The sequence below is a fragment of the Macaca nemestrina genome, chromosome 7 (genome assembly GCF_043159975.1).
Source record: "Macaca nemestrina isolate mMacNem1 chromosome 7, mMacNem.hap1, whole genome shotgun sequence".
Taxonomy (NCBI): Eukaryota; Metazoa; Chordata; class Mammalia; order Primates; family Cercopithecidae; genus Macaca; species Macaca nemestrina.
The window spans coordinates 84871112-84899006 of record NC_092131.1 but is presented as its reverse complement, the minus strand read 5'-3'; the positions used below and the strand labels follow the sequence as shown (position 1 = coordinate 84899006).

At 52.9% G+C, this 27895-nt stretch overlaps 1 protein-coding gene across 2 annotated transcripts; it reads right to left on the bottom strand.

Moving 5' to 3' along the window:
• Window positions 1-30: 30 nt before the first annotated feature.
• LOC105499597 (myosin-6) lies at window positions 31-27895 on the bottom strand. Of its 2 annotated transcripts, XM_011772286.3 has the most exons (40): window positions 27795-27892; window positions 27436-27548; window positions 25838-25908; window positions 25286-25498; window positions 23885-24028; window positions 23480-23636; window positions 23357-23384; window positions 22980-23091; window positions 22580-22672; window positions 22020-22083; window positions 21660-21758; window positions 20683-20786; window positions 20450-20588; window positions 18668-18936; window positions 18207-18377; window positions 16376-16685; window positions 15282-15352; window positions 14909-14996; window positions 14702-14819; window positions 14432-14555; window positions 14009-14145; window positions 12122-12377; window positions 11720-11962; window positions 11396-11572; window positions 10966-11111; window positions 10616-10706; window positions 8098-8487; window positions 7640-7766; window positions 7434-7552; window positions 6902-7098; window positions 6198-6381; window positions 5796-5961; window positions 5568-5692; window positions 4355-4663; window positions 3961-4164; window positions 2951-3076; window positions 2476-2751; window positions 1247-1342; window positions 475-609; window positions 31-110 (listed from the first exon to the last, which is right to left on the bottom strand). In XM_011772286.3, the coding sequence occupies exons 4-40, from the start codon at window positions 25484-25486 to the stop codon at window positions 87-89; spliced, it is 5820 nt and encodes a 1939-aa protein (XP_011770588.2). In that variant the 5' UTR covers window positions 25487-25498; window positions 25838-25908; window positions 27436-27548; window positions 27795-27892; the 3' UTR covers window positions 31-86. The 2 variants fall into 2 exon arrangements, with proteins under 2 accessions (XP_011770588.2, XP_011770590.2); XM_011772288.2 differs by lacking the exon at window positions 27436-27548 and having other exon boundaries at window positions 27795-27895.

The following is a 27895-nucleotide window of genomic DNA, read 5'->3' as shown; positions in this document are numbered from 1 at the left end:
GCTGGCAGGAAGGACAGATGGGCTCAGGCAGAGTTTGGCATTCATATTTATTATAGGTTGGCAAGAATGAGGTTCCCGAGGCAGTGTCACTCCTCGTCATGCATTTTTTGCTGCAACAAGGATAAGAGGTGTGAGTGGGGAGCTGGCAAGAGGGAGAAGTGTGTGGGGACAAATCCCTGGGGCTTTCAGAGGCCTAAGGGAGATGTCCTTGGGGGGAGAGGCAGGGCCCCAGGGATCTTGTGGTCTCAAGTTAGAGGCACTTGTGGTTTAGGGGGATGGAACTGGGGATCTCTGCAGAAGTTCTAGTCAGTGGGGGGCTGTTTTGAGCAGGAGAGTGGATTCTCAGGTTACGTGAGCTGTGGGAGCCCCAGAACTGCCTACATATAGGGCAAGCAGTGCCCACTCCGAGGGGCACCCAAATCAGGGGGCATGCTAATGTGGAAGTGACTAGTGAAGCCCAGGGAAGGGACCCACCTTGGCGCCAATGTCTCGGCTCTTGGCTCGAAGTTTGTTGACCTGGGACTCAGCGATGTCTGCCCGCTCCTCTGCCTCATCCAGCTCGTGCTGCACCTTGCGGAACTTGGACAGGTTGGTGTTGGCTTGCTCCTCCTGTGGTGGGACAATGGGGATGGGTGAATGAGCTGGAGATGGGCTGTGGGATTCTCAGCCTCTCAACCTGAGGTTCCAGCTCCCTCTCCCTGAGGCACCCATGCCTCATGCATATTCCTGCAACAGCCTTTCCAAGGGTATCCTGCACCTGCCTTGTGCTCTCCTCAAACATGTCCAGCACTCAGAGTCCTTCACGGCCATCCACTGCCCAAGACAAATCCCATGCTGCCTGATCTGGGACCCTTCAGAATCCTGTTTTGCTGCACCTGTCCCTGCGCAGGCATGCTCACCAGCAACTCACATACACCCAGATGTCTTCCCCACTGCCCTGTGCCTAGCTGGGTCCCCTTCCAGGCCCAATTCCACTGCCACCTTCCTGCCTTCAGCTTTGGCTGCCCCATGTCCTGCACTAGCCTTCTGTTGGGTTATGGTGTCTGAATTGTAAGCAGCTTGTAGGTGGTGCCTTTGTTAATTCAGAACACCTGACGGCTCTGAGCATACCAGATGTGTACAATAAATGTTTGAGAGTTACAGCTTATAGCAAACTCTTTGACCAGGCTCCTCTGGGGGAGACATGCATTGGTTCTCACATATAGTAGGTGTGTTGATGAGAAAGGGAAGAAAACTCTGAACTCACCGCCTCCTCGGCCTGGCGCTTGTAGGCCTTGACCTTCAGTTGCAGCTTGTCCACCAGGTCCTGCAGCCGCAGCAGGTTCTTTTTGTCTTCCTCTGTCTGGGGGTGGGAGGGTGGGAGAAGCCAGTTTGGAGGGGGAGCAAATGCAATTACCTTTCCCTCCTCCATCATTTTACTCTTCTCCCTTTGCCTTTGCTGCCCCTTCCTGCAATGGTCCAGGTCAAAGATGTGGTGGGGAAGATTCTCTGACTCCATTGCAGGTCAAAGGGGCAATGCAGGGTTGTCAGTCAAGGATCCACAAAGCAATGAAGGCTGAAGTCTTAAAGGTAGAAGTGGGGGGAGGGGGTCAGAACCTATGGAATTTCCTAATGTGGTAATATAAAAGCACCAGATCTGTTCCAGCTCCAATCTGGTGGCTAAAGCTCCAACCTGGACCTACATAGGTTCTCTTGGCCAGCAGTTCTTGACCAGAAGAGGAATAATGAGGAATGCAGAAAGAAGGGGGTATTATCATAATCCAGATTATTCTACATTCTAATATATTGTACTAGACCAGAATTCAGGCATCGGGATCACTGGCTCCAACATCACTCGATCATTCTTATCTCTTCATCATTGTATGTGCCAGGATGCCACTTCTACTTCTGTTCACAAATCACTCTGTGATTCTGTATCTGTAACCTCTTTCTTGTGCCTCTGGTATCCATCTATCAAATGGACTGACACCCTCGTCTCCTTGGCCTTTTCTTCCCAGGTACGCTGAAAATAACGGGCCAAGGGCACAACTCTGAGCTATGCAAATGGAGGTCTTAAAACATTCTGGGGTCCTCTTTCTCTGTGGCCTTCTCTTTATGTGCCAGAAGTTCCATGGAAGATTTCCGTGTCTTTTCCCCTCGCCTGACTCTTAACCCCACAGTTGAAGGTGGAAAGATTCTTTGGACTGTTCTGAAGTCTTCATGGTAGCACTTTGAGTTATTTAAAAAAAAAAAACAAACAAAACCTGGGGAAAGGCTAGTTAGAAGAGTTTTCAGGAAGTAGAAGTAGATTCTTCATTTGCTGGAAAAACTCATAGGCTCAAGTCAAACTGACTGCACAGCGTGAGAAGAAGGTTAAATCTACCAACAGCATCTCAAGGAGGAGGTAACAGGAGCCCTGTGTGGGTGGGGCAGCGGGGCCAGAGAAGCCACTTCCACATGTACTCCTGGCCCCTGGCCCCTGGCCTCCCGCCGCACCTGGTAGGTGAGCTCCTTGATGCGCCGCTCGCTCTTCCTCATGCCCTTCACCGACTCTGAGTTGCGCTTCTGCTCGGCCTCCAGCTCACCCTCCAGCTCCCGCACCCGCGCTTCCAGCTTCTGCAGCTGCTTCTTGCCGCCCTTGAGGGCGATCTGCTCCGCCTCGTCCAGCCGGTGCTGCAGGTCCTTAATAGTCTGCTCCATGTTCTTCTTCATGCGCTCCAGGTGGGCGCTGGTGTCCTGCTCCTTCTTCAGCTCCTCTGCCATCATGGCGGCCTGTGTGCAGGAGAGAGGTGGCAAGGAATACGGGCCCAGGGCCGGGGCTTTTGCCCCCAAAGGATCTTTCTCCCATCAGGCCCTCAAACCCTCAGAACTGCAGAGTTGGCTTGGTGTTACAGCACAGCGGCCTGGCCTGGCCTGAACCCAGGGCCTTGTTTGTGTCTTTAGAGGAGGCAGAAGGTGGGCGGTCACTTACATCCGTGATGGCCTTCTTGGCCTTCTCCTCGGCATTCCTGCACTCCTGTACCGCCTCCTCCACTTCCGACTGGAGTTGGGTCAGGTCCGACTCCATCTTCTTCTTCTGGTTGATGAGGCTGGTGTTCTAGACATGGAGAGAGAAAAATGATCAAATATATACTGCACTTTGTTACCGATTTCATACCCTTTCTCCAGGGAGAATTAAAGGTGGTCATTTTTTAAAATAACAACAAGCCTGCTTTTAGACTATTCCTTGTTTTGTACCTGCTTTCCCTTTTCCTATGAAAGTGGATACATTCTAGACATTATATCTAAGATTACTAAATTCTGAAAAAAGACTTCAAATAGCGAAAGGTCTGCAGTAATACCCTGGAGCTCTTTAGAAACATGTTTTTGTAGGAGCATGCCAATATTCCAAGGAAAATGGAAACAACTTTCTACCGGGACAATATTCCAGAGACGTTTACAGCTATACCAAGAATGTAGTGGGGTAAGGAAGAGGGGATGAGGTAAGCGAATGATGTCGTTCTCACATATACTAAAGAACAAGACTCCACAGGGCACTGTAAAAGGTGGGCACAAAGTCTCATTGCAGAGTATAACTGAAAACAGTGTGGGTGGGTGGGACTGCAGAAAAATGGTGTTCTATCCAGCTTGGTTTGCAAGAGATGCAGTTATGCTTCTTTAAACTCCCAAACTCTCATCTTTACAGAACAAGCTGGAGGCTGTCCTTTAGTTCAAGAATATCAAATAACAGGATACGTTCCACTACTCCCAGATTTGTGACTTTGGCAGGTATCAGCAATCAATCACAACACTCTTAGCTTCTAAGCAGAGATGGCTTTCTCAATACAATGGTTCTGCAGCCACCACAGATGAGAGTTGGCCTAAGAGAGGAAATGATTTCTGACCCTGGCTAGATGTGCTCACTTAGAACATCTGGCTTTTCTAGATGTCCTGGGCTCTGCACTCGGCAGGTTTCCACAAGGTGGCTCCTGACCCTCTCACCTGGGAATGCAGCAGCTGCACCCGCTCGCTGGTCTCAATCAGCTCCTGCTCTGCCAGCTTCCGAGACCGCTCTGTCTGCTCCACCATGGCACGCAGCTCCTCCAGCTCAGCCTGCAGCAGGTTGTTGCGCCGCTCCACAATGGCGATGTTCTCCTTCAGGTCGTCGTTGGCGCGGACAGCGTCGTCCAGCTGAATCTGGGTGTCCTGAGAATCATGAGAGTGGGCATGAGCGGGGAGCCAGCCTTGGTGCCCTTCATCGAGGGCACTTGTCAGAGGTCCCTGCAGTAACCTAGGGGCAGGAGGAATCTGGTGCCTGTGTTGAGACACCACTGCTTCTTCAGGCCACGTGGAGGCCAGTCCCCTCTGGGTGAAGGGATGTCCTGTCCCCGTGTACCTTCAGCAAGCTCTGCAAGCTCTTGACTTGCTTCTGGGCCTCGACGGCCATGCGGTTGGCGTGGCTGAGCTGGATCTCCATCTCATTGAGGTCTCCTTCCATCTTCTTCTTCACCTTCAGGGCCTCGTTGCGGCTGCGTGTCTCTGCGTCCAGGGAAGTCTGCAGCGAGTCCACCACCCGCTGGTGATTGCGCTTGGCCTGTTCCATCTCCTCGTCCTTCTCTGCCAGCTTCCGCTCGATCTCTGCCTTGATCTGGTTGAACTCTAGCTGGGCCCGGAGGATCTTGCCCTCCTCGTGCTCCAGGGAGGCCTGGGAAGGGGTGGGGTGAGGGCGGGCAGACAGGGCACAGGGCAGGGTTGGGAGAGAGGATGAGAAGATACAGGGTGTCAGCCAGGACTATGGCCCAGAGAAGAAGAGCTGAGAAGAGATGGGGAGGTGGGATCTGCATTCATGCCCCCCATGGTGCTATTGGGGAGAAAGTGCTGGACTCCCTGGGCTTCCTCTGTCAAGGAAAGGGTCTGGACTTCACAATTGCCAGACCCTCCGGCACTAACACTGCGTAAATTCCTGACCTGTCTAAAGTATTATAGAAAAGAGAGGAATTTTTATAACCACAAATTCAAAATTTTATCTTTGTTTTCCAGGTCCCTCACCCTTTCCTGAGAAAAGTTAGAAGCCCAGAAAACTCAGGGCTATTCCCAGGTGCATAAAAATGAAGAGTAACAATAGCTAATATATATTAAGTGCTTAAATGTGTTACCTCACTTAATCTTTATAATAATCATGTGTAAAACTGTATGAGGTATGTGCAATTAATTCCATTTTACAGATGAGAAAACTGAGGCAGAGAGTGATTAAAGATTTTGCCCAATGACACAGTGAAAGTCCTCAAGCTGTGTTCCAACTCAGGCCTGTTTGACTCTGGAGCCCACACTCCTACCCACTGTTTAAGTGGTTATTATCATGGCCAGATTCCAACTTTTAAAACCTGGTAAGAAACAAAACCTTTGGCGTCTAATCAGACTGACATTTTCCTTTGTGCAGACCTTGGCTTTGGAGGTAGTAATGGTTAGTGAATGGTGGGTAGATAACGTTGAACAAAGAATATGGAATGAATAGATTTTGTCTTGGGTTCAGGGTCACCTGCAGGTGAGGGAGATGTGGGAGACAGTGGCAGACCAGGGTTGGGGTGCTGGGAGCTCTCAGCCCTCACCTCCGCCTCCTCCAGGGCTGACTGCAGCTCCAGCTTCTCGACCTCCAGCTGTTTGCGGACCTTCTCCAGCTCATGCACATTCTTTCCTCCTTCTCCTAGCTGCTCAGTAAGGTCCGAGATTTCCTCTGGGGACCAGAGGGCCAGAAAGCTCAAAGCCTGTGTTCCCCCTGCCCCCTCATGCCCTCCCTCCCACCAGCTCATCTCTGGCCTCTTGGACCCCCAGCACACCCTGAAGGTTCTTGTTCTCCCGCTTGAAGGTCTCCAGGTGCTCCAGGGACTCCTCATAGGCGTTCTTGAGCTTAAAGAGCTCTGTGCTGAGGGAGCGAGCCTCCTTCTGCGAGGACTCCAGCTCCGACTGCGACTCCTCATACTTCTGCTTCCACTCAGCCAGAATCTGCCCGGAGACAAGGCTCACTCTTCAGCCCCCCAGCCTTAGCCCCCCAGCCCTCCTGCTTCCCAGTGCCCCAGCCCCCAGCCTCAGCCCCATGTCCAAGATCTGTCCCTGGCCCCGAGCCTGGGCTCAGCCCTGCCCTCCTCCCCAGCCTCCAAGGAGGACGGCTCTGGCCTCGCACTGAACCCCTCACACCCCCTTGCCCTGCATGCTGGCTGCAGCCCTCACCCAGGGCCCACCTTGTCGAAGTTCCTCTGCTTCTTGTCCAGGGCTGCAGCAGCAGCATTGGAGCGCTCCACGTCCACCATCAGGTCCTCAATCTCATTCTGTAGCCGGTGCTTGGTCTTCTCTAGCGAGGAGCACTTGGCATTAACAGCCTCCACGGCCTCCTCGGCATCCTGCAGCCGCTGGGCCAGCTTCTTTCTGCCCAGGTGAGGGTGGAGGGTGTGTGTGTGACTCTACTGGGCAACAGTGGAGCCTTGGGTGGACCTCCTCCCACCCCCTCCCTGTATCTCCTTGAGACGCCATAAGTCCAGCCTAGCAGGAGCTGAGCCTGCTCATGCCTAGAACAGAGTCCACCAGCCTGTGCTGCCCAGGCATCCTCCCTACCTGCAGTGGCATGTGGGCGTCAGTGCCCCCTGCCCTCGCCCCCCACACAGGCTGATCGACGGTAGCTCCTCTGACCAACAAGCTTTTTGCTCGTCTTATACGTGAGCATCAGGTATAATCCGGGCCAAAAGCTCGCCTGTCACAGGAAGCGGGTCAGGGCCAGCCAGAGTTCACAGAGTATAGAGTTCAGGCTTTCTTCCAAGCACTTCTGTTGCCCTCTGAGTTCCTCCTGTCTCTTCCACTTCCTTCCCATGACCACTCTGCCGGTCCCCACCCCAGGTCCTCTCACCCCTTCCTCTCTGAGAGTCAGGTTAAGGGGGTATCTGGAGCTCACTTGGCTTCCTCGAGCTCCTCGGTCCGCTGAATGGCGTCCGTCTCATACTTGGTCCTCCACTGGGCCACCTCTGAGTTGGCCTTGGACAGGACGCGCTGCAGCTCAGCCTTGGCCTCCGTCTCCTCCTCGTATTGCTCCCGCAGCAGGTCGCAGTCATGCCGGGCCGACTGCAGTGCATGGGCCAGGGCGTTCTTCGCCTGGGGAGGGGTGGGCACCAGGAGGTGGGAGAGACTCCCTGTGCCCCATTCTCTAGATTCTCTTCTTGTCTAGTACTTCAACCAAGCCCAGCCTTATGCACCATGTGGGCTGATATTAAATCTCACTGTCTGAGGAGTTTTCCAGTCTGCTCACCCCATTCGCTTAAGAATAAGGAAAGATGCATTCAATGACGTTTAGCTGCAGGGCAGAACCTAGACTGGAGAGTCTTTCCCTTGCAGAGGACTCTCTCCAGCTCCAGGCTCCATTTCTGGCATTGAGGTGAATTGCTCCAGGGCTGCCCTCAAGCCTGCCCACCCTCCCCACTCGGCCTCACCTTGCCCTCCTCCTCCAGCTGCCTTTTGAGGTCCTCCATTTGTTGGGTATAGGAGAGCTTCCCCCGGGTCAGCTGCGAGATTAGCGCCTCCTTTTCCTCTAGCTGCCGGGCCAACTCTCCTGGAGGTGAAATGAGAGGGGCTTGTGGGCCATTCCACAAGTTATGTCCTGCTGTAGGCAGGTGCAGGGCTGGTTAGAGGCACCCACCATTCTCAGTCTGCAGCTTGGCTCGCTGGGTGGTGAAGTCGTTCAGGGAGCGTTGGGCCTCTTCTAGCTTCATGCGGTACTCATTGGCCTGGTCCTCCAGCGTCCGAGAAACTTTCTCCAGGTTTGCCTTCAGGAAGCAAGACAGGAAAGGTGAGTGTGGGAGGGGCTGAGTTGACCAGAGGAAGGAAAAGAGGGTCAGAGATGGGGAAGGCCAGAGAGCAGGAAGGAGACACAGAAGGTGTGGGAGGGTGCAGTCTGAAGAGGTACTTGAATTAAAGAAAGGAGGAACATGAAGAGATAGGGAGAGGAGAGCCAGAGAGGGGCAGGAGAGACAGGAACAGAGACTAAAGGGTGATGAAAGGAATGAGAATGACAAGGGAGATGTTGGACAGAGAGAAGGCGTGGGGGAGGTGCCCCTGTGCAGGGGAGAGGGAGAGGGGAGGCCGAGCAGAGCCTGCCTTGGCCTTGATGATCTGCTCCATGTTGGAGGTCACGTCGTCCAGTTCCAGCTTGAACTCGCTCTTCTCCTTCTCCAGCTTCTGCTTCACCCGCTGCAGGTTGTCGATCTGCTCGCCCAGCTCTGCCACGCTGTCGGCGTGCTTCTTGCGCAGGGCGGAGGCCGTGGCCTCGTGCTGCAGCGTGGCCTCCTCCAGGTCCCGCCGCATCTTCTGGAACTCGGCTTCGCGCTTCTTATTCATCTCGATCTGCACGGACGTGGCCCCGCCGGCCTCTTCCAGTCGCTCGCTGATCTCCTCCAGCTCCCGGGACAGGTCTGAGCGCAGCTTCTCCACCTTAGCCCTGGCGGTGCGCTCCGCCTCCAGCTCCTCTTCCAGCTCCTCGATGCGCGCCTGGGTCAGACACAAAGGGCTCAGACCCACTGCCTGGACCCCTCCACTGGAATCCCCCCGGCTCTAAAAGGCTACCAGGAACTCACGTCCCTCTCAAGCAGTGGTTCTCAACCAGGGGCAATTTTGTGCCCCAGGGAATGGTTGGTAATGTCTGATTGTCATGACTTGGTAGGGCTTGCTACTGGCATCTAGAGGGGAGAGGCCAGGGATGCTGCTGAACATCCTATAATGCATAGGCCATCAATAGCAATTTGGTTGAAGCTCCCGAGGGCATCTTAGACCCAGTCTGAGCATCTGCAGCCCCGAATCCTGAGAATCTGCGTTTGAAGGGGAATCCTAGGATCCTGTGAGATCAAGAAGTTCAGAGTCCCCAGATTCACTAGGCTCTGTTCCGCTATCCATAAGGCAGGAAAGTGAGTGCTTGTATTTTACAAATATTTGTGACACTATGCCTCAAAACAATCAAATACCTTTGCAATTCTCCAAGTTAACCACAAAGTCCAATCAACCATATTCCTTGCTCTCCCAGGCTTGCTGTGTTTATGCCCAGGGCTGGGTTTCAAGACGATTGCTCCCTTCCAGGCCAGGAAAGTGCTAGCAGGGTACTCTCCTCTTCACCTCATCTCCTCATCCTCTTTAAATGCCCTTACCTCACTTTTCTGACCTTAGCCTTGGTCCTGGCTAAATTGGGAGAATATCCTATCCACCATTTTGATCTGTTGTCTGGTTAGCCAGGAGCAAAATGGGGGTTCAGTGGGAATCCCTTCACCTGGGGTTATGGACAGCTTTAAAGGACTGTCCATGGATGAGTCCTAGGAGCAGCAGAGAGGACCACCGTGCCTCTGCTCCCAGGATGGAGAAGGTGAGACTTCTGAGCAAGATCTTGGGGATGAAGGAGGAGCCATAGCCTATTGCCAAGACCTGATGAGATTAACAGGACTGTTATTCTGAGTCCAAGAGGCCAAAGAAGTTGCCCAGACCTAGGGTAGAAGAACTTGAGGATGGCCCGACATTCTAGCTAAAACCCAGAAGGGGCATCCAAGAAGATGGGAGGGCAAATTACTAATGAAGGTGGGCCAATCCCTGTGCAGCCCCAGAGGAGTGGAATTGTGTTCATACATTACTTGCAGCCTGGGCCATGGGCCTCAAGTGCAGAGGGGAGACTACCTCTTTCTACCAGCCACAGTCTGCCCCAAAGTGAGAGGACAAGGTCCTGCCCCAGTAGTTGAGTTCCTGTTGCCCTTGGGGTCACTATGTCAAGTCCTGGCCATGTAGCTTCTGTAGCTCTAAAATGGGGATGACAGTGGACTTCAAGGCTCTTCTGACAAACCCGATACTAAAAGCATATTGAGGTTTGAGGTTCATTAAAGCTAAGGGAGACTATGGCTGTTCACTTAATCTTGACCTGCAGAGGAATGAGAAGGCCATGGAGAAGACAAAACAATACCTTCTTAGGCTAGTGGTTGGCTGACTTCTCTAAATTGGGCTATATTAATATGATACCTGTATAGAATTTCCTAGTTGACAAAGTGGTTTCAAATACATTATCCCCTCTGGTCCTGTGTGGTAGGTATTATCAGTGTCATTTTACAGGTGAGAAGAGAATCTGAGGATCAGGGAGGGTAAGTGACTTGCTCAAGGTTGTAGGAATTGGCTCTTATCATGAGTGCCCTATGGGGACTCAGCCTGGGTTAGTGACTGGGTTAGTATCAGGAAGAATGTGAACAGAGCAGCTCACAGGAAGGTGCTCCTTGAAGCTTTTTTTTTTTTTTTTTTTTTTTTTTTCACCTCACATTCAGAGGGCAGAACTACCAGAGGAAGGGTTAGAGGAGAATAGAGCTCTATCATTTGTCTTAGAGTAGAAAGTTCCTGAGGCAGAGCAGATCTCAAAAGGAGAAGCCCTGTAGTAGGTATGAGTCTCCCTTCTCAAACAGTTTTGCTAACACAATGTATTCTTGCTCTACAGAGGAAGGCTAGTGTTCCTGAGTGCCTGTAAGTCAGGGATGGTTGGATCTATGAGGCTGCCTGGAGTTCCAGATATTGTGTAGAACCCTAAGCAGCTGCTGCAGCCTCAGTCACCTCAGGGCTATTGAGCTCCCACTTTCCTGCATTGGGGAAAAAAAGTCACCTGATTTTCCTTCAGTTTCTTCTGTAGCTGAAGGGCCAGTGCCTGCTCATCCTCAATCTTACTGTTCTGCTGATTAATGTCAAACTCCTTCCTGCAGGAGAAGGGTGGGGGTGGAAGAGTGACAAATAACCTTTCTTCCTCTGGCACTCATTGTCTTCTTGGCCATAGTACACCAAAATCAGCACCTCTCCCTCCCCAGGCCAGCCCAGAGAGTGAAGGAAGAGGGCTGTGATTGACCTCATTCCCATTGTGCCCAAGGCAACAGTGGGCAATGGAGGTGCAGCACCCTGCATTCTATCTACCAGGTCAGACACCTCCATTAGCCCCTCCTGGCCACCATAGTGTCCTACTTCTTGAGCTTTTCTTCCAGCTGCAGTTTATCATTTTCCAGGTCCATGATGCTCTCCTGCGTCAGCTTCAGGTCGCCCTCCAGTTTCCGCTTCGCTCGCTCCAGGTCCATGCGCACCTTCTTCTCTTGCTCCAGGGATCCCTCCAACTGATGAAGAGAAGAAAATAAGCAAAGTTTGGAAAACATGACATCCACAGTGTATGTTCTTTTGCCTCCTTCTAAACTTGAAGTCCAGTGGGATTGGAAGTCAAACCAGTAGAGAAATCCTGCAAACACAAAGGATTCAGAGACCTACTCTAGTGAGGAACTACAGAGAGTAAAAAAGCTCCAAGGGCCATAGAAGTCAATTCTAGGGATCAGGACTTTCTGGGCCATTGGTGTTGCCTGCAAAATCTTGCTCTGAGAGCAGGAGCATGGTTATTACTACTCACGTCATCCACCTGCTGCTCCAGCTTGACCTTAGACTTGGACAGGCTGTTGACCTTGTCCTCCTCAACCTGAAGGTCATCCAGGGCCTGCTGATGGGCCTCTTGTAGAGCTTTCTTCTCCTTGGTCAGCTTAGCAATGATCTCATCTAGCCCAGCCATCTCCTCTGTTAGGTTCTTCACCTGCCGACCAAAAACCCATCCCCTTTAGGGTCAAAGATCACCAGCCTGGAGACATCTATGGGGACTTCCACGCCAAGGACCAGGACCACACTCTAGTCTGGGAGTCTTGAGGAGACCGGGGCTGAAGCCAGAGGGAGCTGCCCTCACCTTGTTCTCTGTTGCATGCTTCTCCTTCTCCACCTTGGCCAGTGTCAGCTCCAGGTCATCAATGTCCTTCTTGAGTTCCGAGCACTCATCTTCCAGCTTGCGCTTCTTAGCAGTAAGCTCCGCGTTCATCTCCTCCTCGTCCTCCAGTCTCTCATTCATCTCCTTCACTTTGGCCTCCAGCTGAATCTTGTTTTTGATCAGCTGGTCGCAGCGCTCCTCAGCATCATTGAGGTTGTCTTGTTCCTGGGAGAAGAGAACAGGGAGGAAGCTGATGGTTAAAGAGAGGAGACCTAGGGTCTTAAAAAGAGCTGGCACTCCTAGACTCCCAGTACCTCGTTGTGAGATGGGCTATAATCTAGGGGAGGGGAGGCGAGGGCTGAAGAGATAATCATGTGGCCTCACCGCCTGCACTTGGAGCTGCAGGTCGTTCTTCTCCTGCAGCAGGGACACCATCTTCTCCTCCAGCTCCTTGCGGCGAGCCTCGGACTTCTCCAGCGTCTCTTTGATGCGCCCGAACTCTTCCTTCATGGTGGCCATCTCTTTCTCTGTCTCTGCGCTCTTCAGCAGCGGCTTGATCTTGAAGTAGAGCTTCATCCAGGGCCAATTCTTGACACCCATGAAGGCCCGAATGTTCCACTGGATTACCAGCAGGGCATCCCTGACAAGGAAATGTGGAGGCAGGGTGGGGCACTATGAAAGAGAGCTTCCCAATCATGGGCCCTACTAAGCAAGTTCGTAGGCATGTAGACTTCCTTCCTGTGCACACCCACCTCCAACATCACTACACTGAACATGGAGTTGCCTGATAAATATTTATTAATCAATTTGATGAAAGGGCAGTTTATATCCTCCCAGCTAGGATATTAGTGGTAATGGAAACTACCACTTATAGAATGTCTACTCTGTTCAGTTTTTCGATTCTCATAAGAACTTCAAATATGTTAAAAATTATGTAGGGGTTTACGTATAAGAATGTCTATAATAAGTATGTAAGTTATGAAGCATGAAAGCAAAATGACTATCCATGAACCTACCACCCAACCAAGAGGTGAAATGTTACCAACCATTAATCTACCTGTGCATTCCTTCCTACACCCCTGCTACCCCACCAGGAGCAGCCGCTGCTTTGAATCTTATTCTTCCTTTCCTTGCTTTTTCGAAAATGGTTTTAACCGCATATGTATGTATCTTTATTTTAATTTAATTTAATTTATTTTGGGATGGAGTTTCACTCTTGTCGCCCAGGCTGGAGTGCAATGGCACAATCTTGGCTCACTGCAACCTCCGCCATCTAGGTTCAAGCAATTCTCCTGCCTCAGCTCCTCAATAGCTGGAATTACAGGTGTCTGCCACCATGCCCAGCTAATTTTTGTAATTTTAGTAGAGACGGGGTTTCACCACGTTGGCCAGGCTGGTCTCTAACTCTTGACCTCAGGTGATCCGCCTGCCTTAGCCTCCCAAAGTGCTGGGGTTACAGGCATAAGCCACTGTGCCGAGCCGTATGTATGTATCTTTAAACAGTGAATGGCTGGTTTTGATTATTTATGAGCTTTATAAAAATTACATCATACTGTGTGTATCCTTCCAAGATTTGCCTTTGTTTACTAACAATATGCTTTAATGTTCAAACATATTGTACCATGTAGTTGGAGTTCACTTCTTTTCACTGTTTTATAATGTTCCGCTGAATGACTGTAATACTATTTACCCATTCCCCTGTGGATGGAAATTCAAGTTGTTTTAAGATCTTTGCTATTATGACCAATGCTGCTAAAAAGATTATTTTTCATGTCATGGTGTACATGTATAAGAGTTTCTCTTTAGGAATGTACTCAGGAGTGGAATGGAGAAGTATGCAGCTGTTCAACTTTAAAAGATAGTGATAAACAGTTTTCCTAGGAAGGTGCACTGATTTACACATCTGTAAGCAGTGGATCAGGCTTCTTAATTTTTGTCAGTCTAGTGATTTTTAAAACTTTTTAAAATTATTTTTTCTTTCATTTTATTATCTACTTGTTTCTTTCATTTTTTAAAATTTGTAGACCATCTGAGCAAGCAAAGTCTAGTGTTTTAAAATGGTATTTCATTGGTGTCTTAATTTGCATTTTACTATAGAGAATTTTCTTAAAAAAAGAAGAAGAGGAATTTGCAATGAGATTCGAAGTGGTAAAGTAACTTTCCCAGGCCAGATGGTAGGTCTGAACCCAGGTCTCCTGACCCACACCTAGTTGACATTGCAGATATGCCTCTATATCTCTAGTGCATGCCTCCCTTTTCCTGCTGTCTCACCTGCGTTCCACTATCTTCTTGAACTCAATGCGCATGAGCTGGCCCCGGGCTTGGGCCTGCATACATGTGATGATGCGGCTCAGTCTCTCATCCCGCATCTCCTCCAGCAGCCCCAGCAGCCCTGCCTTGAAGAACACCTGCAGGCAAGGGGTAGATGCAACAGGCCACAGCCTCAGAGGGTAGTATCCAGGGTGAAAGAATAGGGTGGAAGACCCTGCATGAGCTCCCAGGTGACCCATCACCCCATGCCTTCTAGAAGTGAGAGTAAAAATTAGACAAACAAGACTGGAGTGAAGCCTGGGTTTCAGCCCTTGATAAGGTTGATAGGGAAGCCAGAATTAGGGTTCTGCCTCCTAAACTCCTCTCTGCTCCACTCAACATGGCCACCTGCCCTGCAACCACCCAATGGGGCTCTAGACTTACCTTGGTGTGGCCAAACTTGTACTGGTTGTGGTCAATGTCCAGGGAGCTGAGCAGCTTCTCTGATCCCTTCCTGCTGTCAATGAACTGTCCCTCAGGGATGGCCGCTGGGTTCAGGATGCGATACCTGAGGAAGGAAGTGCCCAGAGTCACCCATGCTCTGCAGTGATCTGCTCTGCCCACAGAATTCCAGGGCCACCTGCAGCCTCCCATTCCCACCAGAGTAGCCCTGGCTTCCCTGTTCTCTGAGCTCTGGGGCGCCCTCATACCCACCTCTGCCGGAAATCCCCGTAGAGGATGCGGTTGGGGAAGCCCTTCCTGCAGATGCGAATGCCCTCCAGCACGCCATTGCAGCGCAGCTGGTGCATAACCAAAGGATTGTCCATCACCCCTGTGGCAGGAGGGAAGGGAAAAGGGTCAGCCTTAGGGTAAAGTGGATGGCAGCTGTCCTCCCCAGACTAAGGCCTTCTCCTGGCTCACCTGGAGCCTTCCGCTCATTGGGGATGATGCAACGCACAAAGTGAGGATGGGTGGTCCTCAGGTTAGTCATCAGCTTGTTCAGATTTTCCTGGAGGCAGATGAAGGTGGGGAGTTAGGAGCCACAAGGACCATCTCTTAGGCCCTTAAACCCTGGTTCCCAGACACTCTTCACCAGAATCATCAAAGGGACAGGGGCTGGCACATAATTTATGACGTGAGTTTAGGCTTGTGTGGAACCTACACACCAAAAAATGACTACGTAACTCTAGCTTCTTTCCTCATTAAACTCAAGCATCAGAATAGGTGATGCAGCCAGAAGACTCTGGGCTGGGCCATTCCACCAAGTGTCCTGGCACCCCTGGGCCCTTCTTACCCGGTGGAGAGCTGACACCGTCTGGAAGGATGAGCCCTTTTTCTTGCCTCCTTTGCTTTTACCACTCTCCCCTAAATAACGAGAGGAGGAATAATGAACAGGAGCTGGAAAATAGAGGAGCCCTTGAGCAGAGGCAGAGCTCTGCTGCTAGCTTGGTAGCTCTGAGACTTTGGGTAAGGAATTCTCCAAGATTCAGTTTACCATGAGGATAACAGTAACAACTTCCCAAAGTTGTAAAGAGGATTAGATAAGACCACGCCTCTGGGGCAGCTCACTGGTGCTTGCCCATAGTAGGCACTGACATACATCAGTGCCCTTAGCCCTCCCTCTTCTAGACTTGCCCTTCCTTCTTATATCTTTCCACATTCTACTTTTCTTCTTCTTCTTCTTCTTTTTTTTTTTGAGACAGAGTCTCACTCTGTTGCCCACACTGGAGTACAGTGGCACAATCTTGGCTCACTGCAACCTCTGCTGCCCGGGTTCAAGTAGCTCTCCTGCCTCAGCCTCCCGAGTGACTGGGACTACAGACATGCACCACCACACCAGGCTAATTTTTGTATTTTTAGGAGATAGGGGTTTTCACCATGTTGACCAGACTGGTCTCGAACTCCTGACCTTGTGATCCACCTGCCTCGGCCTCCCAAAGTGCTAGGATTACAGGCATGAGCCACTGCGCCTAGCCTCTACTTTTCTTCTTACACTTTATCTTCTTCATTTCAAGCCACATCCTTTCTCTTCCTTTTCTGAACTGGAGGCTCCTTTGTTCAGTGTCCTCTCAATGTTTGTTGAGAACTCCCACATGCATCGCTCCCTGCTGGGCATGGTACAGGGATGCATGCGCCACCCTCACTGACTTTCAGTTACTCCCAATCTTGATGAAACATGAGACAGCTATATCAACACCCATAACACAAAGCAGAGAACGGCAAGTGCTACAGAAGCCCAGATGGACGGTGGTGAGGTGAGCCAGGAGGTGGCTTGACTCATGGGCTCCCCTGTGCCTGCCTCTGGAGTCATGTGCTTTGAAGCATCAGGACCCTGGCCCTTTGTGCCTTCATAAGTCCCCTGGCCCAGCGCAAGGGCTGCCCACTTACCAATATCGGCAGATGCATAGGAGGAGAAGAGAGTGGCCATGAGCTTGAGGGAGGACTTCTGGTACAGGGCCACAACAGTCTCGTTGAGAGGATCCTTGTTTTTTTCCAGCCAGCCCAGGATGTTATAGTCCACAGTGCCGGCGTAATGGATCAGGGAGAAATGGGCTTCCTGCTTCCCCTTGATGTTGCGTGGCTTCTGGAAATTGTTGGACTTGCCTAAGTGGTTGTCGTACAGCTTGGCCTTGAAGGTCATGTCGGTGGCCTTGGGGAACATGCACTCCTCCTCCAGGATGGACATGATGCCCATGGGCTGAGGGCAGGGTGAAGAGGCAGAGAGAAAATCACTGAGCACGCTCCCAGGCTTCCACAGTCCCACACCCTGACAGGAAAAGGACTCTAGAGCCAGTAGCACTGGCCTGCTGAAGGGGGGCTGTGCTGGTACCTCTTAGCCCAAAATAGGAATCCAATATTCCTGGAATTAAAAGAGCCCCTTCCTCCCTCTTTCTGCCCAGTGGATACAACAAAGAGCCATGCACTCCTAATCACCCTCTGCAAGGCCCACAGTGCCTCACAGCACAGCCTCTTCTCTCTGATGGCTCACTGCCCCAGAGACAGGAGGGCAGGGACAGATGTGTGTCAAAGGCACTGGGCCGGGCTCTGTCTATATGACACCAGTAGCAATTCTTCAAGGGTTAGATAGAAGGATCCAGGTTCTTCACCACACTCTGCACTTCCGAAAACGTGGTGGTTCTTGACTTTTCTTGGGGGCAGGAATCCTTTTAAGAATTTGTTAAAACTGGCCGGGCCCGGTGGCTCAAGCCTGTAATCCCAGCACTTTGGGAGGCCGAGACGGGTGGATCACGAGGTCAGGAGATCGAGACCATCCTGGCTAACATGGTGAAACCCCGTCTCTACTAAAAAATACAAAAAACTAGCCGGGCGAGATGGCGGGCGCCTGTAGTCCCAGCTACTCGGGAGGATGAGGCAGGAGAATGGCGTAAACCCCGGAGGCGGAGCTTGCAGTGAGCTGAGATCGGCCACTGCACTCCAGCCCGGGCGACACGCGAGACTCCGTCTCAAAAAAAAAAAAAAAAAAAAAAGAATTTGTTAAAACTAAAAACTGTCTCTCCAGAAAAACACATGTACACACAAACACACATACACACACACATGCACACACGTATGAATGTACACATGCTTTTGTCACACACAGTTTTATGGGATTCTGAGGGCTCTGAAAGATGAGAACTCTGGTTAAGAATCTGGATAATGACTCAAAATATGTGGGGAAGCTCCCATTTTCTGAAGGCCGTGGCTGGGCTGGGTGTGGATCAGGCGCTCCTGGCTCTGGCCTGTGCTGACAAAGAGCAGAGGTTTCCTGAGATCAAGTCAGACCTGGGCCACAGGGCCTTCCGCCTGTGGCCTTGTCTCTTCTCAGGAATGCCCATAGGCAAGAGAGCTGGAGACTAGCTTATTTCTCAACCAACAGGAAGGTGGTGGGAGGCAAACATCTCTAATTTCAGCCTAGGATCTTTCCATGAATGACGCTTGTCATGGGCAGTCAGAGGGGCCAGGGGCCTCTCCTTCACCACATCTCACTCTTAAGACACTGAGGGGACCACCACACAGGGACATAAAGTGCAAGCTCCTGGAAAAGGAAGAACGGAGCGGGGATCATCCTGTTCATGCCCATGACTTCACAGTGGGGAGAAGCTGGGCCTGGAGAAAGGCCTGGGATTCTTGGGACTCTAGTTTCTTGTGTGTAGAAGTAACTCGGCCGCCACTTTGGATGGCAGAGGAGGGAACATAGGTGGTGAGGCCAAGAAGGCACCTTCTCGATGAGGTCGATGCAGGCCTGCAGGTCCATGCCAAAGTCAATGAATGTCCACTCGATGCCCTCCTTCTTGTACTCCTCCTGCTCCAGCACGAACATGTGGTGGTTGAAGAACTGCTGCAGCTTCTCGTTGGTGAAGTTGATGCAGAGCTGCTCAAAGCTGTTGAACTGCAGGGGGCGTGAGGGGTGGGAGCAGTCAGGAAGTGGGTATGAGTGGCCACTGGGGCTGTGCTCGTGCACTGTGCTTGAGCCCAGCAGGGCGTGGCTGGTCCCCTCCATGTCAGGGCAGTGGAGGAGGGCTTCCCCTGAAGACAGGGACAATGACTGCCTCTGTCACCACACAGTCCCCATGTCTGGGGACTTCTCATGTCTGGTCCACAGCTGGCTCTCAGCAAATGACTATTGAATGTGGGAGTGAGCAAGTGATTGTTCTCCCCCTCCCAGGGGTCCCAACTCACATCAAAGATCTCGAAGCCAGCGATGTCCAGGACTCCTATGAAGTACTGGCGTGGCTGCTTGGTCTCCAGGGTGGCGTTGATGCGTGTCACCATCCAGTTGAACATCTTCTCGTACACTGCCTTGGCCAGTGCCCCGATGGAGTAGTACACCTGCTGCACGCTCTGCCCCTTGGTGACGTACTCGTTGCCCACTTTCACCCGAGGGTGGCACAGCCCTTTGAGCAGGTCAGCTGAGTTCAGCCCCATGAGGTAGGCCGACTTGTCAGCATCTTGATGAGAGGGAAAGGAGTAAGTGAGCACTTTCTTTCTTTCTTTCTTTTTTTTCTTTCTTAGGATAGAGTCTTGCTCTGTCACCCAGGCTGGAGTGCAGTGGCACGATCTTGGCTCACTACAGCCTCCACCTCCTGGGTTCAAGCAATTCTCCTGCCTCAGCCTCCCGAGTAGCTGGGACTACAGACGTGAGCCACCACGCCAGGCTAATTTTTGTATTGGTAGTAGAGACAGAGTTTCACCATGTTGCCCAGGCTGGTCTCAAACTCCTGACCTCAAGTGATCTGCCCACCTTGGCCTCGAAAAGTGCTGGGATTACAGGCATGAGCCACTGCACCTGGCCTGAGTGAGCATTTTCAATGAGTGAGCCTCCTTCTCTGTCCTGGGGCCAAGACTTTAGGAAGCATCAGGTCCAATTTCTTCTCCTTAAAGAGGAAGAAATCAAGGCCTGGAAGAGCACAGAGCTTGCCGTGGCTGCTCAACCGATGTGTGCCTGAGTCAGGCTGGAGCCCAGGCCCCCTTATCCAGCCCATGGTCTCTTGCCACAACTGGCTCTTCTCAGCTCTCTCTCTACATCTCTGGCATCTCTGGGCCAGGTCTCTCGCAAGCACTGCTGTGGGCATATCCCCACCTTCACTGTGTCCCTCACCTCTCCAGGGCAGGGATGTGGCTGAAGGGCTAGATGTCCTCTGCTCCCTGTCTCGTTCGTTCTCTACCCCAATGTTTAGCCCTGGACTGGCCATGCTGTCCTCTCCATCCACATGTTACCGAATCTGACTGGCTGGGAGATCAAGACCCCCAAGAGTATATCAGACTGCACCACACTCCCACCCCCAGCCTTCCAAATGTGCCACCTAACATGGGGATTTCTCTATTTAGAGGAGTTATTTGGTGTAATTTCAAGAATGTTGTAATAACTGTTGGTATGTTATCATGAACTTCAGGTTGACATTTTGATCTGGGCAGACTTGGAGACGGGTCCCTGAAGGTAGGAAGGAATGTTCTTGGGCACCTGTCTAACACTGCACCTTCACATTTTCTCAAAGGACCTCACAGTAGCCACCAGAGGAGTAAGTAAAGATCGTTGATCCATTTCACTGAGGAGGAAACTGATGCACGAATGCCCTAGGCTGTGTCCTGACCCCTGGCCCACTGCTTCCCAAATAGAACATGGTATGAGCCCACCAGGGGCTTACCCAAGGGCTGAGGAGCAAAGGCCCTGCATTAGTGATGGTGATGTGCAGAGCTCAGGGGCTGTGCTTCCTGGGGCTGGGCGAGTCTTGGGCACGGAGGAAAAATCCCCACCTCAGTTCTGGTGAGTGCAGGAGGTTGAGGAATTGGTGGGATTGTGGTGGACTTTCTGTCTGCCCACCTCTCCCACGTCCCTGTCCCTCACCATCCCTCAACACACCCCGCTGCCCCACAAGCCTCAGATTCTCTAGGATCTGAGTCCCTCGGAGAGCCTGGTCAGCACCTCTGGCCTTCCCAGTGCTGCCTGCCTGCCCCTCCCACCTTCAGTGCCATCTGGCTCCGCCTGCTCCTCCCGCTGCTTCTGCTTGAACTTCATGTTCCCGTAGTGCATGATGGCTCCCGTCAGCTTGTAGACGCCAGCTTTCTCCTCTGAAGTGAAGCCCAGCACGTCAAAGGCGCTCTGGGACAGAGCGAAAAGCAAAGAGAGGGGTTGGAGCGGTGGCCCCAGGAGCTCCTAGGGCCCCTTGAACGGCTGCAGCAGCCCCCTCACTCACATCGGTGGCCATGAGCTCCTCGGAGTCATCAATGGAGGCCACGGACACCTCTCCCTGAGACACGAAGGCGTAGTCGTAGGGGTTGTTGGTGACCAGCAGCATGTCTGCACCAGGCAAGGGGCGGGGCAGGGGCAAGGGGGCAGGCGGAGGGCAGGGAAGAGGCAGGGAGAGTTGGGAAAGGGAGGGAGGGGGCAAGGAGGGGTAAGGGATGGGGAGAGTGGAGGAGGGGAGGACAGGGAGCAGGGAGAGAAGAGAAGTCAGCAAGGACTGAGAGTGAACCCAGAGGAAGTGAAAGGGTAGAAGAGGGGCCCTGGCAGGGGCTCCAATAACAAGGAGGAGGGAGGGTGGCAGGGGAGTGACACATAGGAGATGGGGAGGCAAATAAAGAGAAGGCAGGCCGGGCGCGGTGGCTCAAGCCTGTAATCCCAGCACTTTGGGAGGCCGAGGCGGGTGGATCACGAGTTCAGGAGATTGAGACTATCCTGGCTAACATGGTGAAACCCCGTCTCTACTAAAAATACAAAAAAAAAAAAAAAAAAAAAAAACTAGCCGGGCGTGGTGGCGGGCGCCTGTAGTCTCAGCTACTTGGGAGGCTGAGGCGGGAGAATGGCGTGAACCCGGGAGGCGGAGCTTGCAGTGAGCCGAGATCACGCCACTGCACTCCAGCCTGGGAGACACAGCGAGACTCCGTCTCAAAAAAAAAAAAAAAAAAAAGAGAAGGCAAAGACAAGCCGAGGGAGGAGTGGAGAGAAGGGTGGAGAAGGAGTGAGGTGTGTGACTGCACAGGGAGGCGAGAGGAGATGCAGGTGATCTTGGGCAGGAAGGGAGACAGAACTGGCGGAGTGAGCAGAGGGAGGAGGGAAGTGAGCAGCAAGATGGGGGCACAGTGGGGAGCAGGAGGGCCCTGCCCTGCACACAGCTGGCTTTGGGGAGGGCAGCAGGGACAGCAGTGGGTGGGGGGTGGCAGGCAGGCTCACCCAGCAACTCCGGCTTCTTGTTGGACAGAATCTGGTAGAAGATGTGGTAGTTTCTCTCAGCTTTCAGCTGGAAGATCACCCGGGACTTCTCCAGCAGGTCTGAGGTGTGCGGAGGGGAAGAAGGCAGGTGAGGAAAGAAACAGAGTAGAGCCAGAAGAAGGTGGCCATGGGGGCAGGGGTTACCCACAGTATGATGAAGAGGGCCCAGCGAGAAGATGTGGCTTAAACAAAAAGGATTCTAAAGCCCAGAGGCAAATGCAGACAAAGACAGGAGATGGCAGGAATTATGAGACTGGCCACCAGGCAGGGAGACAAGGCAGAGGGGGGCTGGAGGGTGGCAGCCTCCCTGTTGGTACTCACAGGTCTCTATGTCCGCAGAAGCCAGCTTTCCAGTGGCCCCAAAGTGGATCCTAATGAATTTCCCCTGGGGGACGAATGGGACAGAGTAAGGGAACTGGTGGGAAGGACAGAATGAAATCCTGGACCTCTATTCAGCCCAGAAGTCCTGGATGGTTCTGGAAATGTAAACAACCTCTTTGTTTGTCTCAGTTGAGTATAAGTGAAGCCGGGCAGAGGATGCCACCCTCACACAATGTGCAGGGACCTCCTAGTGGAACCTCGGCCCAGAGGGGAATGCACATGGAATGCCACCTGCTCGTACCCCTCATATGATCTCACCTAATCCTCCCAGTATTAGGTTTCACAGGTGAAGGAACTAGGGCTCAGAGAGGTGTGAGGACTTGCTGAGCAAGTGGAAAGTCAGGCCTTTGGCTTCAAAGCCTAAGCTCTCTTCCCACCAACATGTGCATGTTGATATCCCAAAGGCAGATACAGTACAATCAACTGGGTGTGGCAAAACAGCACCTCTTTTTTCTTGTCAAGGATGGATGAGGCCATTGGGAGTGGTCAAAGGCACTCACGAAGCGGGAGGAGTTGTCGTTCCGGACAGTCTTGGCGTTGCCGAAGGCCTCCAGAGCGGGGTTGGCCTGGATGATCTGGTCCTCCAGGGTGCCCTATGAAAGGAACAGAACTACAAGGGTTCATCCTCCATCCACCTCCAGGCAGTGGTGAGAAGGCAGGGAGGCTGCCTTGGCCCTGAGGAATGGATGTTGGGGGCTGGGTGAACCTCTGGTGGGTCTGCAACTCCGTAGGATCCTACCCAGACCTCAGGGTGAGTGTCTCCTGTCAGGAAGGTCTTCCACACTGGGCTGACCATCAGAAGCCCAGTTCAGTGTGGCTGTCCCCACCACGTCACAGGTAACTTGGGTCAGCCTGCCCCCCCCAACCCCTGTTCTGCTGAGCCTGTGGCCCCCATGGCACCTTGTTCGCATTGGCATTGTCCTTCTTGCCACGGTCACCTATGGCTGCAATGCTGGCAAAGTACTGGATGACACGCTTGGTGTTCACAGTCTTCCCCGCCCCGGATTCTCCCCTGGGGGCCACAGGAACCAATCAAAACTCAGAATTCCTACTGTTTTCCATACAGCATGCTTCCCTTCCCAGCCTGGCCATCAGAGCCCAGCACTCGGCAGGATATACCTGTCATGGTTCATTGCTCTGGCACCCCTCTAATGAGAGCTCAGTGCCCCATGCTCCCTGCAATCCCAGCCTTAAACCTCTCCTCCCAGCTACACTGCAGGCATCAGCCTGTATGCCCCCAGCCGAGTCCCTTCTGTGGGAGGATGGCACTTGCTCACGTGATGAGGATGGACTGGTTCTCCCGATCTGGAAGAAAAAAGAGGAGAAGCAATGGGGTGAAGGCTGAGGGTCTGGGTGGGTGTCCGGGAGGAGGGGCAGAGGCCAGGGGCCACCAGGCTCACCCGTCAGCATGTACTGATAGGCGTTGTCGGAGATGGAGAAGATGTGGGGCGGGGCCTCACTCCTCTTCTTGCCCCGGTAGGCGGCCACCACTTCAGCATTGTACACCGGCAGCCACTTGTAGGGGTTGACGGTGACACAGAAGAGGCCCGAGTAGGTCTGGAGCAGGAGACAAGGCTGGTCATGAGGTTGGTAGGGATAACCTAGGACAGGTGGTGGTGGCAGCCAGGCAAGTCCCTGTTCACTTCAGCTGGCTCTGCTCCTCCTGTGACTGACTAGGGGTGGAGTGGGGAAGGGCACTTGGGTCCCTTGGGAGAGTCCTCCCCCTTTCCTTGGGAGAGCCTCCCTGGCTTATTTTGGCCTCTATGCAGGACAGGAAGTCTCTGCAGTGTGTAGGAGCCACTCACATATATCATCCAGGCTGCGTAGCGCTCCTTGAGGTTGAAAAGCACCGCGGGCTCGTGCAGGAAGGTCAGCATGGCCATGTCCTCGATCTTGTCGAACTTGGGTGGGTTCTGCTGCAACACCTGGTCCTCCTTCACAGTCACCGTCTGGAGGGGGCACATAGGCAGGAGGATGGGTGATCACACTCCCTCCGGGACCCTTGCTGGCATTGCCCACTGACCTCCTCCCAGGACACAGGCCATGACTTAGCCTTGCTCCCCTTGCTCTGACCAGTGCCCCAGCCCCTACCCTCTATGTCCCCCGGGACACTTTCCCCAGATAATGTCCCTTCCCACTGTATCTCCCATCCTAGAGACTGTCCTAGGATACCTTTCTCTTGCCAGATGCCCAGACCATCCTGGGGATACCCTGTGCCCATGACCATCACTCTTCAGTCCCTATGTTCCAAGGATCTTGGGGCAAACCTGGAGACTGGCAGCTCTCAGATGTGTGCACACCTTATGCTGACCCCAAGGCTGTCTCCCACGGGCAGTGCTCTAGAGTATCTGTTGCTCAGGGCAAACCTTCACCCCTGCTGGAAAAGCAGTTCACCCATCTACTCCACACTCCCCATCCATCACTGTTGGTGTGGTTTGATTGGCAGCAGTTTGCCATGCTCTGATGTCACTAGATCCTGCCAATAGGTATTCCAGCGTTTTTTATAGTGGAGAAATCCATGGCTCTAAATGACTAAATGATTTGCCTGCACAGTGACTAGCGGGTGGCAGAGCTGGGATCAGAGTCAAAAGCCCCAGGGGATTGTGGCCTGTTATTCTACACTTTAATGGGTTGTAACATTCAGTCAACAAGTTCATGAGACACACAGCCCTGAGCCACAGCTGGTAACCAGGGGTGATTCTCTTGGCTGGCATGAACAAACCAGGGACCAGCAGCTTCTGAGTGCCAGTCAAGGATGGAGTGCTCAGCTCAAAAGTTTCTGATTTTTGTGTTCATCTGGGTCTAAGAATTTACTCTTGATTTGGGTGAACAGAATTTGAGAAAGTGGACCCACAGAGGAAACTGAGGCACAGGGAAGAGGGATACAAGTGCAAGAAGGGGGCATCATTTAATGCTGTGTTTGTGTCCTCTTTATGTACAAGACACCTTTGAGACGAATACTGAGGTCCTTCTCCCTCAGCATCCTCTCTGGCAAGGGGCACATGGCCCTGGGTGGCACCTGTTGCACCTGCTTAGGTCAATTTGAGAGAGATCAGATTCTGGGCTCCTCAAAGAAGCATGTCCTGGCATCCCCACTGGCCTTGGTTTTTCTCCAGCTCTCTCAGCTCCCACTGCAAGTGGCTCCACCTCTGCATCTTCTTCCCCAGACCTCCTTCCCTTCCGCCCTGGCGCCATGCCCCACTCACCTTCCCATTCTCGGTTTCAGCAGTGACCTTGCCCCCTTCCCGGGACACAATCTTGGCTTTGACAAACTCTTCCTTGTCGTCCGGCACGAAGCACTCAGTGCGAATGTCAAAGGGCCGGGTCTGGGCCTCTAGACGCTCCTTCTCTGACTTGCGGAGGTACTGGGCCGCTGCCCCAAAGTCAGCCATCTGGGCATCAGTCATCTTGGTGCTCCTCTGGGTCAGAGACAGGAGGGCTGTGTTACTCCTGAGGGGGCCCAGGCTCCAGCGAGTGACTTTGTGCTCTGCAGCCCCCCTCCCTGCACCTGCTCCTCTCCTCCACCCTGGGAGAGGCACCTGCTGTTGCACCCTCCCCGACTCAGGGCTCTGCTTCTCTTGCTCTCTGAGGTGACGCTGAAGGACAATCTCTGTAAGGGGTTTGCCTGGGGTGGCACTGGCTGGAGTTTGCTGAGGGGTGACGCTGAGTGCTTGGGACAGCAGAACCCTGGTGCAGCAATCTGGCTCTCAGGAGAAGCGTGCCCTGCTCTCTGCAGAGAAAATGGGGGCAGTTCTCACCTGGTTATCCCTTCACGGAGAATCCTGAAGAATCTGAACTGTGGGTGGAGCGAGGAACCACAGAGGTAGAGCTGGGCAGAAAGAACAGATGAGGAGACTGAAGAACAACAGAGGCAGGCCAACCGGGGATGGAGGCAGCCCCAGAGCACAGACAGGCAGGACAGACCAGGGAGTCAGAAAGAGAAAGACGCAGAGGCAGAAAAGAAAGGGCACCGAGTCAGTACTAGTGTGAGGGACTGGGTGTGGAAACAGGGTTAGAAGCAGAGAGGCAGGGATGTGAGAACACATGCCAAGAAGGAAGGGCAAGGGAGAGAGACAAAGAAGCACGATTGTGGCAAGTGTCGATGAAGACCAAGAGGCAAGATAAAACCAGGATCAAGGGAAGGAAGCCATCCAAAGGAGGAAGGAAGATGGAAAGATGGGAACAACATGTAGGAGACACAGAATGATGCAGAGAAAGAAATGGAGAGTCAGAGAAGAAAAGAGGTTTCTGGGTTTCCTGTGGAACCCCCTTGTGTCAGGGGGAACTTCCCTGGGCCTGGAGATAGGCAGTTTTAACAGAGCCCTTAGGCCTCCAACTGATCTGCACCCCACTCCTGGTGAAGGAGGTCCCTCACGGTGGGGGATCTATGGACGGGCTACAGGGCATCCCACCCCAAACCTCCTCTTACCTGGGCTGGAGGAGTCTCTGTCTGTCCTCAAAGCTCCAGTTCCTTTATATCTCATTTCCCCCACCCCCTGTCTAAATTTGGAGTCCTTCCGGAGGGACCCTCCCTCCCACCACTCTTCCCTCCTGGCTCCTCCTCCTTTGATCTTTTGGCTCTGGAGGTGACAGGAGGACAGCAGGGCCCCCAGATTTGCCCATGAAAGGTCTGCTGCCTCAGCCTCTCTGGCTCCATGGCCTTTTTTTAGTCCTTGGGCACATTCCTCCCCTCCAAAGGGCTGATGAGCAGATAGTGGGAAGACAGGACCTTCTCGCACCGCCTCTCCCACCCCACCATGGCCCTTACCTCAGTTATTTTTAACCTGAAGGGTGAATTGAACACATGGGTGAGGGTCACCTTCTCCTGCAGGCCAAATGCCTGTCCTCTCCCTCCCAACCATGGGCTTTCCTCCCCTGTTCCCCAGCCTCTCCTTCCCGCTCTGACCTGCCCTCACACAGCCCCAGGCTGGGAGCATCTTCCTGCTCTTGGAACTGGAGTCCCCAGTGCTAGGGACTAAAAGCTGGAGTATGGTGCCCAGGGAAGGGATCTGCTGTCCACTTCCATGGCTCAGTTTTCTTTTGTCAGGAACTTCTGTCCTGGCCTCAGTCTGCACAAGTGCCATGCCTGGTCTCCTTCTATTCCCCAAGTCTCCAGACAAGTGTCCTCCCGAGGTCTTGAGGCCACCCTGGTTTGGGGACACATCTGGAGTCCCCACCCCTTCCCTGATGCCCCTGATAAAGTGGCCATCATCCAACCTGCTCAAACAATGGAAGGGATTCTCCCCTGCCGCCTCAGGCAGATTTTCACACAGAGCCCCAGTTCAGCTCTCTCACATGTAGACTTGAGCGCGTCTGTGCCCACCTTCAGCCACATATGCAGATTTTTCACACTTACCCACTCAAGCTTGAAGATTTCTTTTCTACTTTCTTTTGTGTACACGGATGCACGCATTTGCACGTCCACATTTGCACACATAGGCTTTTGCCCTCCCCTGCCACTCTCTGCTCCTGGGGTGGGGTGGGCAGAAGCAGATGGTGTTAATCCCAGGGCCTGAGGGAGGAGGGGGGTGGGTGGGGGGCTGCCCCCTTCTGCCTCTCCGGGCTGCCAGAGGGTGCAGGTGCCTGGCAGGCCTGGGGATTTACACCAGCTAGTCCCCAGGCTCCGCATTCCATGGGGGTGGGGCTCTGTTGCCTGCCCCCTCCCCAGGCAGAACTTTGGTGCCCCCTTCCAAGCCCTCCAGGGCTAATACTCACATGCCCTTCTTTGTGGGTGTCCTCAAGCACCCCAGGTCCTCAAGGCTTTGCTCCCCATCCTCCAATGCTGCCACCTCTCAGAGGCTGTAGGTGTCAGGTCT

Bases quoted from the DNA above. Each gene is read 5' to 3' on its own strand.
- LOC105499597 (XM_011772288.2), bottom strand. From the start codon at position 25,486: ATGACTGATGCCCAGATGGCTGACTTTGGGGCAGCGGCCCAGTACCTC. The intron at 7,553-7,639 runs GTGGGTGCCTCT...TTTCACCTCCAG, and splicing joins CAAGCTGCAGACTGAGAATG to GAGAGTTGGCCCGGCAGCTA. The intron at 5,962-6,197 runs GTGGGCCCTGGG...GTCTCCGGGCAG, and splicing joins AGCAGAGGAACTTCGACAAG to ATTCTGGCTGAGTGGAAGCA.